The sequence below is a fragment of the Vigna umbellata genome, chromosome 2 (genome assembly GCF_029865625.1).
Source record: "Vigna umbellata cultivar VRB3 chromosome 2, Vumbellata_1.0, whole genome shotgun sequence".
Lineage (NCBI taxonomy): Eukaryota > Viridiplantae > Streptophyta > Magnoliopsida > Fabales > Fabaceae > Vigna > Vigna umbellata.
Window position 1 is genome coordinate 36848519 of NC_142166.1, and position 15405 is coordinate 36863923.

At 34.1% G+C, this 15405-nt stretch overlaps 1 protein-coding gene across 3 annotated transcripts; it reads left to right on the plus strand.

The window, feature by feature from the left end:
- The first annotated feature begins 8910 nt into the window (after positions 1-8910).
- LOC124824044 (rab GTPase-activating protein 22-like) lies at positions 8911-13768 on the plus strand. 3 transcript variants are annotated; one of them, XM_088106670.1, is made up of 6 exons: positions 8911-9321; positions 9474-9626; positions 10985-11120; positions 11213-11262; positions 11647-11700; positions 11811-13768. In XM_088106670.1, the coding sequence occupies exons 1-6, from the start codon at positions 9161-9163 to the stop codon at positions 13057-13059; spliced, it is 1803 nt and encodes a 600-aa protein (XP_087962796.1). In that variant the 5' UTR covers positions 8911-9160; the 3' UTR covers positions 13060-13768. The 3 variants fall into 3 exon arrangements, with proteins under 3 accessions (XP_087962796.1, XP_047152360.2, XP_047152363.2); XM_047296404.2 differs by lacking the exon at positions 8911-9321 and having other exon boundaries at positions 9326-9626; XM_047296407.2 differs by lacking the exons at positions 8911-9321; positions 9474-9626 and adding an exon at positions 9769-10267.
- The last annotated feature ends 1637 nt before the right edge of the window (positions 13769-15405 follow it).

The following is a 15405-nucleotide window of genomic DNA, read 5'->3' on the forward strand; positions in this document are numbered from 1 at the left end:
TCTCATTTCTTCTCCACAAATTTCCAATCAATAATGTGCACCAACCCCACCCTCTCAACGGACGTGTTCATTCGATTTAAATGCCACTTTTCTGTCGTTGTCGTTGAAATGAATCAAATAATCACTTCACGTTAATGCTCTTTATTATTGTCCTCTCCCACAATCAGTGCCATCATGTGTTGACCCCTACCCGGTTCTTGGTGCTTCCACGTGGAGCTTTTTACTACCTTGCGTGTTGTATTTTGTGTATGTGAGAAGCTACCATATTATGAGGACGCGGCTTGCTGCAACAGGCGTGAGGATATATGAATTATGAAAAGAATTACTGGGCTGAAAAGTGAAGGTAAGAAAGAACTAATTAATGATAAATTAGCACCTGATACACGATTTTATTTGCATATTCCTGCAAACGGCCCTTTGATTAACGGAAGCTTTTCTTCATGTGGAAAAACGCATGTTCAGAAGCAAAACTTCCCGGATGAAAAAACATAAAATAAAATAAGACAGCCTAGAAGTCAGCATCACAATAAACCTCGGTGCTTCCCTACCCTGTGAGCAAATACACCAACCATCACTCTAGAGAGTGAACTTGTCTGGGCCATTGAATCGGATTCTTTGAGTTCTTTTAGCTCTTGTCATTTTTTATTTTTTAGTCGTTAGTTGTTGTCTGAAGCATGACAAGGTGCCCAGCTACCACAACTTTTGCATACATTAGATAGACAGTGGTGAAAGGACACTTGGTGTTGGCCCACTCAAACCCATCAACACCTCATTATATTGTTTGATTGCTGAGTTAAGTAACCCAACAGAGAGAATGGATAATTTCATCAAATATGATAATCCCATGAATCTACTCTATTTAGTTTGGATTTCGAATCTATCCAAGAATTTAGAACTTTAGTTTTTATGTTTTAGTTCAACCCATTTAATTTATTGGTTCTTTTTAGTGATACACTCAGTTCACAATTCATAATAATAATTATTTTTTTAATTTGTGTTATTTTTCAATATTTATTTATTATTTCAGTTTTATATAAGGGAAGGATTTACTCATGACAAATACTAAAATTGTCCTCTTGACTTTACCATTGAAAGGGACGTTTTAACCGTAGATACTTGATTTTTGAATTGTCATCGTGGACATCAGGAGAAAACCTTGGACACACACATACTTTGTTAGAATGAACAGTTACTCCAAGAATATTCTACTCAAACTTGAGACTTGTAAGATGAATAAAGGTTCATTTGATCTAAAGTTAGGTAAATTTGATTTTTGTACAAGTAATTTAAAATCTTCTTGTGTTATAATTAATCTCAATTACAAGAAGTCTGCTATTAAAATGCGTGCCACCATGGGGGAACTGAATTATGCTTATTTGCCTTAGCACTTACTATAAGCAAGAAACGTCCTCAAACCACATGGGCAATTCAATTTTGGGGATGCAAACAGTCCCCCATCATACTTTAAAAGTTTTCACACAACGTTCTATGTTTCTTTTGTGGTTTTATATGGCATTGGTTTTCGTACAATGCAAAGTATAATTGGGTTTCTAATCCTGCATCCATTTTCTAAAACGACAATATTAGTTTTATTGCAATTTGCTATCAAATTGAATGATTAGTTCAAGAAGATAATCTTATGCTTGATGTAGCAGTTTTAGTTCATTTTTGGCCCCAACCTCCACACACTTTTTTGCATTAAATGTCACTTTAGGGCATGCTTGGTAAAAGACTCTGCATATATAGCACATTCTGTTAATAGGAGTACCATGCATCCCAGCTTTATCCATGTGCCACACAATTTGACCATCTACAGTTCTACTAATTTCACATCAGGCCAAATTGGTCAGGTTGAAAAGCAAGGTGAATAAAAGAGAAGCATGATGTAAAATTGTACCCAGAAGGTTGTGAAAGTTAATTCCGTCACACATATTCCATTTACATCCAATAATGAAGCTTAGGTGAAAACCCACTTTTCTTTTTTACCTTTTGTTTCTGTAGTATGGTTCGGGGTAGAATCAATACCCTTTCACCTTCCCACTACGGAGAAGTCACAATCAAGGACGAGACTTGCTTAAAACCCAATACAAACACTTCATGATTAGCAGTTTTGACTGCAATCACTTCACATAATTAAGGCCATACTTTGTGATAACAGAGAGTGCTATGTTGTAATTAGGGTGCAATACTTAGGACTCACCTTTGGCATGTTGGTGTTGTCATTATCCCACAGAAGACAAACCTCTCTTTGGATATGACTCACTGTTTATTTTATGGAATCTCTTTCATCATTGTGGTAGATGATGAAAAAGACCTATATAACAGGAAATATTCAAAAGGTAAAACATATGGGCCTTAGAAGATTGTTCCTTTCTTTCTTCCTTCCCTTCTTTACTTCTCATTTTTTAACAGACACTGTTGGGTGCTGATAAGGCAGAAAACAAGGGATACATCGGCCAAATATCTGTGCATTAAAAGGCAAAACGTGTTATTTTCAAAGCTGCTTATTCATGATGACAATGCCGAACTGTTGTTGTGGCCAAAGAAACAAAAGCCTCTATAGCAGCAATGGAATTGCAAATAGTGTGTGTGATAAATTATGGAAGGCAACACATATCATTTTGGTAGACTTTTTATATTGGCCATTGTCGGATCTCAAAGTAGCAATTGATGGCAAAACAATAAACTTGGAAGCCAATGGAGCCCACATCGATAGCAAGTATCATATCATCTCAAGTACCACACTCTCTCAGCCTCCAACAAAAGAAAAGAAAATGCTCACTAAAAAATCTCGAGATTTTCAACATGAATTTCTGTTGCTTTCTAAACATTTATATTACAACAAATGCATTTTTTTCCCGTTTCAAATTAGTGATTTGCTTCTACGAAAAGTAATTTTCCAGAATATAAAGTTATTCAAATATGATGTTTGTTAAAAAAAACAAATAAATTCGAATTCCGGTCATATTGATATACCTTTTGAAATTAATGCCTATTAGCAGAGGTTTAGTCTCTCGTCTGCAATGCGCCTATAGCAGTTGAATGCAACACATTTCAAATGCTAATAATGAAAATTTAGGATCACACGAAAAAATTTTCAGGTTTATATAACAATGAAAACTTCTGGTTTCTAAAAGAATCTGTGTTTAATGTCTGACATTTTAAATTAAATATATCAGAATTTTGTTTAAAAAATAAGCTAATTGATTTACTTAAATATAATTACTTTATTTATTTTTCCTTTTTCTTTTTCGATGCTTTAAAATAAGCCATCACTGCGCCTGATTTTGTTGACTGATATTTCTAATTTTTTTTTCCATATATTCAACGTCAGTTGTTAGTTACTTAGTTGACAATTATGCTTGTACTTTTCTCTTTATTTATTTATTTATTTAAAAATTACAAAAATCCTCGGTTCAAGGAACCCTACCAAACAAGTTCAGGCCTGCTCATAGTTACATCCATCTTACAAATTCCATTTTTCAAAAATAAGTAATTCACTTTAGAAATTTTAATTTTTTTAAAATTAATAATTGATAATCAACTATATTAACAGTTAAATTTTGATTGAAAAATGAGCAAAAGTTTGGCTTTTGTTACGCACAAGTCGGTGGAGTTATGCGCACAAGTTCAACCTGCTTTTGACCGGATATTAGATGTCAATATCAGTTTACTAATCTGTAATTACTATAAACATGTTGTCTTAATCAATGCTTCACCAAACTAAGATCATATTTTGAAGCACAAAATATAGATTTATTATTATCAGTTGAAATTTTTTATTATTGAATAATCATAAACTTTGAAAATTAGAGATCAGACTCTTAATTGTATACGAAAAAAAAATGTAAATATCTATTCTTTATTCCAACTTAATGTAAGACTACGAGTTAAAAAAAGGCACTGTTTATTCTTGAGATTCCTTGAGGTTAGACGTATATTATTTTTTGTCAAAATTTACAGTAGTATCCTTTGTAAAAAGTATAAACTGTATTATTTTTCAAACAAATAAAGGATGTTGTAGTGCATATGAGTGAATAATAATAATAATTAAGAGAATAAAACACTAAGAAAATTACGTAATTTCACAATTCTCAAGATGGTCTATGTAGTTTATTATTCGATTATAAATGTTACTCGTTCAAAAAGGAAGATCACGGACATTAGTATTCAAAATGTATATTGCGTTGATTATACTGAGTTTTTTTTCTCTTTAACTTCTTAGAATTTCATTTTCAATGGTTGTTAAAGAGTTTTTTCGGAGAAAAAATCAACTTCATCTGAACTAAGCTTAAATAATTCATTAAAGCACAAACAACACCCTATCAGATTAATTTAAGAGCATAGTTTTAAATCATTATTTGAAAATCACACCTATATAAAACGCGACTAAATAAAAAATCTCTTAGGTAATTTAATTGAATTTATATAATAGAAAATGGATTTAAGTTTAATTTTTTTAGATTAACTATATTAATCTTATCTTTAATATATGTGATATTTTCAATAATTTTCTTAATATTAACTTATTTATATTTATATGTGAAACAAGAAATTAATAATAATCTAATAACAAATCACATAATAGATTTAACAAATGATAAAGATTTATTTATTTATTGTAATTGATAGATTTGAAGTATGTAAAAATATTTGGAGATTGAATTGATAAAAAAAAAGTTAAACCCCTTTGGAGGTCCTTATTTATGTAGGGTTTTCTCAGTTAGATCTCCATCTTTTAAGTTTTGTAAATTTGGTCTTTTATATTGAAAAATTGACTCAATTGGATTCTTGCCGTTAAATCAACTTAACGAGGTTAAGTTTTTTATGACCTGTGAGGGTGACATGGACATTTTTTGAGACATGGCTTGCATAGACCCTTATACGTGATTTTTTTTTATTAATGAAACCCTTGTACATGACATTTTCTTAAACAAACATTTTAAAAATTGGTGTCATCACTATTCTAGACCGAGTTCCGCCCGATTCGAAATCTAACTCAATGTTTCTTACACTAGACATCGAAACTTTCATTTCAAGAAAATGCCGTGAATCACAAGAGACACAAATTATCCCAACTAAGCTTCCATCATCATCATAGAAAGGTGTATTAGTCGTTACAGCTATGAACTTCTCTCCCATCTTATTCTTGACCAAAAATTGCCCCGTCCAGTTCTCTCCCATCATTACACGGTTTATCATTGGCCATGCCCAAATCCCTAGGGTCTACAAGCAGCTCAATCTTATCCCGCCCTAAAGCTTCCTCTGCTGTATAACCATACAGATTTTCCGCACTATGGTTCCTGCAAAATTTTCCCCAACCACATTTTTTGTTTTCTCAAAACAAGGTCTTAATATAGGTTCCCCAAATTCACGCAATCAGCACCATACACCATCACATGCTCACAGTAAACAATATATATCAAACATTAAAACACAACCAACACATCCATTTTCCAGCAAAGAACTAATCACAAGTATTTATAGTAAGAAGTTTTTCCCTAAGTATTCACAAAAAATATTAAGATACTACCGTTCAGTGAAATTCACGGCGGAAAGACCACGGCGCGGAGTAGCACCTTCTCCTTCTCCTCAACCTCCTATGCCGCCGCCGGGAATTTTAGGATCGCCGTAGTCGCGGCTCTCTCTCGCCGCCATCACTCCAATGCCTTAATTTAGCAAATTTCCTCTCCACTATGGACTTCGCGTGTGCTTGCGATACACTCCGCTTCAGATTTTCTCTTCCTAATTTTAATCCCAATTCAAATTTCAATGAAACCTAATTTTAAAATGTTTCAAAAAAAACTCCAATTTTTAAAATGTTTGTTTAAGAAAATGCCACGTAGAAGGGTTTCATTAATAAAAACCACGTATAAGAGTATGTGCAATCCACGTCTCAAAAAATGTCTATGTCACCCTCACAGGTCATAAAAAACTTAACACCGTTAAGTTGATTTAACGGCAGTGGCCCAATTGAGTCAATATTTCAATATAAAGGATCAAATTGGCAAAACTTAAAAGACGGGGATCTAACTAGAAAAACCCCAGGTAAATAGGAACCTCCGAAGGAGTTTAACAAAAAAAAAAACTAATGTTAGAATTGTGAGATTGTGGAAAGAATGAGATGATTATTATTTTAGTTTTTACTGAGTAATGTGACAAAGTACAATGGAAATGGTACTGAGAGGGTTGAGTTATGATTTGACTTTTGTATTTATAAAGAATGAGAATTTGCCTTATTTTTCATGTGCACGGTTGGACATGAAAGTTTGACCCTTATACACCACTTTGCAAATCTTAATGAGATTAGTGATGAAAGATTGATAAAATATAAAGAAACAACTCAAGGACCTCTTACAAACAATCATTCACTTCATGGAAGGATAAAAAGAAATTTAAGAAAAAAATATGTTGGAGGACTATCTCTTGATCCAATACAAAGGATAAGAAATTTTCAAGTAGTATGAATTTGAGGACAGAAGGAAGATACGATAGATGACTATTTCCTAATTCAATACAAAAAGAACTTGAAGATGAGCCTTTACAATTCATAGGATATGAAGACATGAAGGTCATGGCTTGGAACACAATTATAGAATAAATTTTAAGCATTTAGAGTGTATGTAATTTATTTTAATTTTGTAAGTTCGTTGGCGAACAATTCGTTTATATTATTAATTTTCAAGTTATTTTGGACCCAATATCTTTGGGCTTTCTTTTAGGGTTTTCTTATGTTGCTTAAACATTTGTGTATATATACAACAAATACATTTGTAAGCACCTTGGTCAATATATGAAATTGGTTTTTCACTAAAAGAGGATTATTTTGATTCTTGTTATAGAACTATGGTTCTTATCAAAGATTGAATTCTTTGTGACAAATCTTTCTTGACTTATCAATATGATAAATTATGGTGTCTCCTTTGGTTTTTTTCTTTATCAAAGATGACAATCTTTATGGTGAATCTTCATTGACTTATCAATATGCTAGATTGTGGTGTTATTCCATTTTTGTCTTACTATGTATTTTTCTCTGATTCATTTTTGTTTGTGCCTCTTGAAGAATCAAATTAAGAACGATCGTACTCTTTCCTAGATAATCATATCATCTAGTATCAGGATTATATCATTTGACACTAGAGTGTATCATTTGGAATCTAGATTGAATAAATTATTCATTGACTTGCTATCTTGGGCGTGACTAAGGTGTTGTTGAGCACCATAGTTGTAGTGGCATGGGCGTTGGGCAGTAGCAAGGATACATTAAGCAAAATTTTGACAATGAGCCCTTGTCTTAGTTGTGTCAGACAATCCTTATATAATATTGGGCAATATTAACTCAAATAACTATTTGTATTTTTAGTGTTGGAAGTGGATTTATTGCTTTTGTGTTAATGATTATGGCTTGGAAATATAAATTTTTTTTGAATTAGAATTTGCTTGATAATTTGAGGTTTGAGTCCAAGTAGTTATTTTCAAGAGAAACTATTATCAGTGTACATAAGCCAAAGTTTATTGAAAGAGATTGTGTGTGAGTGAGAGTATATTGACTCTATTATAATCTAACTCATACAAAAGAAGATATCTAGGTGGTAAAAATTGTAAGCCACTTCACAAAACAACTAATATAATATGAAAGATACTTAGAGATTAAAGTTAACCATCTCATGACTTAATGAGAATATAAGTTCATAGATATAATTATAGTTTGAAGATTTTGGTAATAAGTATGACATGTGCAAAGTCTTGTGAATTTAGTTAATATACTAATATCTAAAAATAATGTCTAGATCGTCAAAATTATGAATGAAAGTACTTTAAAATATTTAAATATTTTTGAATTGAAGTATGATAGTTGATTTTGAACAAATTAATATTTGACACTTTGATAGAAAATATACACTATATAAGTATTAGAGTGGCAGTAAGAATTTTAATATTTTAAATAATTATATTAATTATAATTCACTTGTTTTGAAATATCTTGAAATTTCATTAAAATAATTGGATATTATATATATATAATTGAATAAATTTGGAATGTTAGCATATTATATTAAAACATTAAACTTAAACTTAACTCAAGCTTGACGTTACATTTTGATCTGCGAGAATTAAATTCACTTTCTAATAATATTTTTCCTAAATAAATTTCATATTTAAATAATTGTTATTAGTTTAGAGAAATTAAATTTAATTAAAAAGATTGTTCATTAATTTCTTGAAAGTCAATAATTTAAAATACAAATATGAACACTTTATTTCAACTGCCAATTATGTAAAACCCTGTTGTACAAAAATAATATTCAACAGCACATGCCATGGTGATATTTTAAGCAGAATCCTTTATATTGTGGAATTTTTAAAAACCAGGAACATGTGACTTGAGACAGAAACTTGGATTCAGATAGAAAATTAAGCGTTTCCTTCTTGCGCCTAATTAAAATGAGGGCAAATTTTATAACTAATATGTTGTCTTCGTTTACATCACTGACAATTATATTTAATGAAGTCTTTTTTCAGTGATAAAAATTAAATTCATTATTTTGAGAAACCAATTTTAATTGAACAGTCCAAAGGAAAAAAGAGATAACAACTTTTGGAAAAGGCGAAAGAAATTACCTATATTACGGAAGTATAGGTCTGCAACATTTAATAGCTTTACTGGAAATAAAGGTATTGACCCATGATTAGATTAGATTGGAAGTTAATTTATTAATAAATGGAGGAAAGGAGATAATGTTGTTGGCATAATTTCTCGTTTTGTTAATTATTAATTAAATTAGTTAATTGAAAGTTGGGAGCTTTAACAAAGGAGAAGATTGAGATTAGATTAGTTAGTTAGTTCGAAAGTTTGAATGATGTGATAGAGAGAAACGGCAGCGTTTTGGCACTTCCACCCTTCTCCCCCCAAAAGCATATTAGATTAGATTCTGCTTCCTTTTCTTTCCCTACTCTACCAGTCTTCCTTCTTTCAATTTTTCTATTTATTTCCATTTCAGTCCTTTCTCTCTCCCTTGATACTCCCTTTGCTTTGGTGTGGTGTGAGAGACACTCTCCTCTCTTCTCTTCTTTCTCTCAAACTAGTTTTAGTTTCGATTCTCAAACAATTTCAGGAGCGAACCATCAAGGGAAGGGTATTCTCGTACTTTCACTCTCCATGGTCACGTCCACTCACTTCATCACCACCAGCGACACTCACTTCGTCACCGGTGCCGCCGGGTTGGGGTCAATGTCCGCGGCGGCGGTAACTCCGGCGGTGCTCTTCACAGCCCTCGCCGGCTTTGCTCTAGTCGCCGCCGTATTCTGCGGTGGTAGTAGGTTACTCGAATGAAAGAATTATAGAGCCTCGTCGCAATCGCAAAAACCCTAGCTAGAGGATACTGTTTTCGATTCCGATTTAGTCGCACTATTAGGGAAAACTAAACACGAAAAAGTGTACATAGAAGGAATTTATAGATGAATCCCCTTAGACGAAGTCTCAATTCGCAACCGTCGTCCTCGAACTCCTCTCCTTCGTCGTCGTCGTCGCAATCGTCGTCGACCTCCTCGTCGTGGATCCATTTGCGATCGGTTCTTTTCGTTGTCACTGCTTCCTCACCTGCTTCTTGTTCGTCCTCTGATCGGTGAGTTTCTCTTCATTGTGCTGCTCTCTGTTCATTTTTTAAACTGTTTTTATTCAGTGCTGAGATTTCTATTACTTTTGTGTTTATTTCGTGCCAGATCTCCACTTCTGCGCATCCCAGTGTTGCTATCAGTGTCCGCTTAGGCTGATCAGCTTGTGTGTGTTGCGTTTCTGTTTTTGGGTCTCTTTGTTCAGCCGCATTTCGGTCTTATTGTGTGTTTACTTGTTGAATCATTCATTTGTTCGAATTGCTACAATGTTTGTCATAATTAAAAAAGGAAATCCTGATTTGTCTTTGAAAGGGGAAGTAGGGTTGAGGAGGACAAGGTAGTGGGAAGGAGACAGATCTCTCTTTTGGTTTTGCTGGAGCTTTTTTGTTGTTTGTGTATTGGATTTCTTTAATATAAAGTTTCTTTCTTCTTCCCTCGAACTGTTTATCCTCCTATTCCTTTTCTTGTGTCAAATCAATTGTAGGTGAAAAACCGGTACTAAATGGTGATCTTGATCGGACATCAAAACCCCCGTTTGTCTTGTATGGTTTTTCCTGAGCTATAAAGGAGGATCTGTTCTACTTTATGTTAAGGAGTGCGGTTCATTTGAGACTGAAAAAGTATATTTCATGACCAAATTAAATCTAAGAAGGTTTGCAATTTTGAAGTTTTAATCTAGATATATATCAGAGGGATGTTGAAGTGATAAAGTCTTCAAGTACAACTTTTATATGTCCCGGACACTCTTCATTTTACTTAATTGCATGCCCATATTTTCTTACTTCATCACTACTAAATTTAAAATTTTAAACAGAAAATTTCGATGTCGTAATCTCATTGGATTTTGGAATCAACTGTTTTAATTTTCCAAGGCTGTGTTTTGTAAATTTAGCTGTACACAGCGACAAATATGTAATATTATTCAAGTCAGTACTGAACATCACATTGCACAGAAACTCCTTTGTTTAAGTAGACCGGGATTTCTCCAACTTGATAAGTTTGTTTTCAAGTGTAAAATTATTGCTACATATTATAAAGTTAACTTCGAAATTGACGGCTTTTAATGCTGAATGGATTTTATTGTTTTGGCGTCATGTATCTTGCACATAGTTTTGTGATTTTAAAATACTGAAACTTGTATACGCCTGCTCACTTTTTTTTTCCCTTGGGAAAAGAAGTCACAGTTGAGTTGGAAAAAATTATCTATTATACTGCAGTGCTGTGATTTGCTGTTAATCTGGAAGAGTATATTTTTATGTACCTTTTTACTACCTGAATTTCTTACTTTATGACTTCCTTTATTTCTCTGTAATCTAAAATTCAAATGCAAGCAATTGTAATGAGAGTGTCCTCGTGGCTTAATTTTCAGAGGTCGTCTTAAATCACCGTGGTCGCGTAGGAAAAGGAAACATGTACTTTCACCTCGGCAATGGAAAAGCTTGTTTACCCAAGATGGGAGAATTCGGGATGGTGGAATTAAGTTCCTGAAAAGAGTTCGCAGTGGAGTGAGTTCACTAATCTGATTGTTTAGATTTTAAATTCTTTGGTTTGGCTGTTTCTCCTTGAACTTGATTACGTATATATATATCTGATGCAGGGTGTTGATCCTAGTATTAGAGCTGAAGTTTGGCCATTCCTACTCGGAGTGTAAGCATGCTATCTTTGATGCTTCATTTATAATTTGTAAATGATGCTTATTGTTTACCTTTTTTACGTGTCTGGGATCTAGGAAATTTGGATTATGCACTGGCATGAGATACAAAATGGACATGCTGTTACACGATGTGATTTGAAAAATCTTGCTCCTGGTTAAATATTTAGTACTGTGTTGCAGCTTGGTTGTGAAGAACCTTAATCATCTCTTATCTGTAGTAGTACAAACTTTTTTCTTTGCTTCAACTTATGCATCGGAAAGGATATTTGTGGGCTTCTTTATTTACATCTTTTTCATCTTTTTTCCTGTTTTTTTCCCTTATTTATTAATTTAGATGAACTCTACTATGGTTACTGATTACATATTCTGTTATACAGCTATGACTTGGACAGTACTAAGGAAGAAAGAGATGCTATAAGAACTCAAAATAGGTAAAGTATATATAATGGATCCACCATGTTTTTGCAGTATTTGAAACTTTTATTTTGTGTGTACTTTCCTCATCTGCCTTTTCAGTTTAATTCTAAATCTTTAAATGCAGAAAGGAGTATGAGAAATTTCGCAGACAGTGCCGGCAACTGCTAAAGCACAATAATGGGAGCTTTAAGTTAAATGAAATAGGGGAAATCAGCTATGAAGGGGATGGTGGAAGTCTTATTCAAGATTATGGTTCTCCTAGTTCAGAAGATGCAACAAGTGCAAGAGAATCTCTTTCCAGTGAGGAACATAGTCCAGATGCTGAATATTCAGATGATCCATCTAGTGCCCTGTTGGAAGGAGACGATGTTCCAAACGTCAGCAATGCTGATACCTCTGCACTGGATACTGATTCCACTGATTCAGACTCCTCAGAAGGTCCTGAGATAATTCAGACATTTCCTTCTGATGATGGTCAGGAAGACAGCAATTCCAAGACCCCCAAGGATAATTCTTCTCCCTCTGTAATGCAAGTTCCTTCAAAACTATGGACTAATGAAGATTTTGCCACCTGGCAACGGATCATCCGACTTGATGCAGTACGGGCGAATGGGGAATGGATGCCATACTCCCCTTCTCAAGCTGTGGTACCAGACTGTAGGGCACATCGGTCTGCTGAGGCGGTTGGATTGAAGGATTATGGTCACCTGGATGCCAGCAGAATCTTTCATGCTGCTCGACTGGTTGCAATTCTTGAAGCATATGCTTTATACGACCCTGAAATCGGCTACTGCCAGGGTATGAGTGATTTGCTATCTCCTATAGTTAGTGTTATACCAGAAGATCACGAGGCTTTCTGGTGTTTTGTTGGATTCATGAGAAAGGCTCGGCAAAATTTCAGGCTTGATGAGGTGGGTATTAGGAGGCAACTAGATATAGTTGCAAAAATTATTAAGTTCAAGGATGGCCACCTGTTTAGGCATTTGCAGAAGCTGCAGGCCGAGGATTGCTTTTTTGTGTATAGGATGGTGGTGGTATTGTTTAGAAGGGAGTTGACATTTGAGCAGACTCTTTGCCTTTGGGAAGTAATGTGGGCAGATCAAGCAGCAATCCGAGCAGGTATCGGGAAATCTGCATGGAGCAGAATTAGGCAGCGAGCTCCACCAACAGACGATTTATTGCTTTACGCAATAGCAGCATCAGTTCTACAAAGGAGAAAGTTGATCATTGAGAAGTACAGCAGCATGGACGAGATCATTAAGGAATGCAATGGCATGACTGGACACCTTGATGTTTGGAAGCTGCTTGATGACGCCCATAACTTGGTTGTCACCCTTCATGACAAAATGAAAATAGAGACATCATTACGATGAGTGCAGGTGATACTGGAACAAACCAAACCAAACCAAGCCAAATGACGTGGCCAAAAGATCTTTAATTTCAAGCTGCCAGATTTCTCCACGCATCTAAACGTGCTGCAAATGTTGAGTTATTATTACTGAACTTAGTCTGCTGCATGCCGAAACTTGCCATGCTTATTTACCAGGTTCCGGTTTGGACAATGTTGGCTAATGTGGGGATTGAAGTTGGCTTGATTTAGATGGCATCTCCACATATTGAAACTTGCCGCTGCTTATTTACGAGCTCTGCTTTCCACAATTGCCTTAAAGGGGGCATTGAATTTGGCTAGATTTAGAGAGCATCTTTTTTTTTTACCTCACTTCTTTTTCACGCTGGCCCCACCCTTTTCTTTTCTTTTTCAATTCTGATTTGGGACACGTCTGGGAGCACCTTTGGGAAAAGCAGGAGTGGTTGGTGCCTGTAACCGATTGAAGAGGCTGAGATATTGTCGACAATTATGAATATTGGCCTTTTTGACTGAACATAAACTCATGAGGCCCCCTTTTGATTCTTTTAGCCACTGATCAGTTGCGTATAATCGTAAGTTTGAGGTATGTGTCTTGGATGGAATTGGGTAATATTTGGGGGTGCTGATTAAGCCCTGTATGCTTAATGGCGTGTAAATTGACCACTCAGCTTTTACTCAACAGTTCTAACACTTCCACTTAATTGTCAGGTCCATCCATCTCTTTCCTCTCTCTTTCTCTCTCTTGCAATTTTATTTTCTTCTTCAGATAAGATGTATGTTAAACGCATTAAAACTAAATAATGCAATAAAATTAGATGCTAATAATCGTAAGAAAATACAAGAATTAAACAAATGAGCGTACTTTAGTATAACTATATAGATTTATTTAGTTCCTTACTTCATTTTGTATAATCTATTTATTGCTGGTGAATGATCGATGGCCAGTATAGTCTATTTTATCCATACTTTATTGTGAGTTTCATATTTCTTATTTTTCTGGCCGAAATATTAAAAACAAATAAGGAAAAGGGTTTGTGTGTGGAATTTGTTTTGGACTCCTCTATGGAGGGTTAAAACCAAAAGGTTATATTATTAAGTTCAACAGTTAGTTCTAAAGATTCAACACATCTAAGGAATGGAGCATCTTTTGATTCTATACGAATTCTAATATAGTCATGAAGGATGGTATTTAACACTTGTATATAGTTGAAATGACTAGAGTCAACTATCATTTCTTAAGAATCGCTGTCATAGCTTAAGGACGAATTACATAAATAAGTTGACGCAGGCTGCACTTATATCCTCTACTTTGTACTTCTCTATCCTCTTCCGAAGATTGACTTTGTGATTAGAGTTCTCGCACCTGCACCCCTGAAAGTAAGTTAACTTCTCACCGCGTTAAGAAAATATAATATACCTTATTTGAGTACCTGCTTGTGCAATACTTATCTTTGATTGCTCGAATTTAATGAAGTCAAAACTGGAAGAAACCTACTCATAATGGAATATTTCCTACAAGATCATATATTAAAGATAAAAATTTGAAAAACCAACGAAGAAATAAGATGTGTGAACTTCACCGAACGATCTTGCTTATAGTGTTCGTATGCTTTGTAAACAAAGTGTTTGCTGAATGTGTTTAATTTGCATACCCCTTGACTAAAATTTGTAAGTAAAACTTACAAATTTTGTCAGAGAAGGAAGAGACCACATGGAAGAGTTGTAGCGTTTTGTAATTGTCATGGACTTTCGCCGAGGTGTTTTTATATCATGTTTTACCCTAAGTGTTTATTTATCCAATACAAAAATAACCAACTCTCTGTGAATCATGTCTAAGATGTGTTTGACACTTAACACAAGACACAAAACAACAATGGGCATTCTTTACCTGATGGATTTTCAAAGTAAATGAGACATTCTTTACTAGTAGTAGATGAGATATTACTATCAAATGCTCTTTACTGGTAAATGAGATTCCAATACCACATACTCAAGATTAAACGCATTTTACTTAATTGGGTTAGACATTTACACTAACAATGCACAGACACATCTACCCTGAAACGACTTTATCCTTAGTATGTCAATTTTCAAGAATATTCTTATTTAGATGTTACTTTAGTGTAAGATTGGAAGACAATTTAGAATAAATGACTGAGTTGTTTCACATGAAAAATAAATGACACAATTGTTACTATTGAATTGATTAGTAAAATTGTCGCTACTATTTGAACCAACTCATCTAAATTGATTTACCGTGGGTTAAGAAAAAAGTGAGTCAATTTAATGTATACCCAGGTATGAGTTTCAGTAGTATAGGATTTATCAAATTCTGAACACAAGTAAACTT

Coding starts and splice junctions, on each gene's coding strand:
- LOC124824044 (XM_088106670.1), top strand. CDS start 9,161: ATGGTCACGTCCACTCACTTCATCACCACCAGCGACACTCACTTCGTC. Junction 11,263..11,646: donor TGGCCATTCCTACTCGGAGT/GTAAGCATGCTA, acceptor TCTGTTATACAG/CTATGACTTGGACAGTACTA. Junction 11,701..11,810: donor GCTATAAGAACTCAAAATAG/GTAAAGTATATA, acceptor CTTTAAATGCAG/AAAGGAGTATGAGAAATTTC.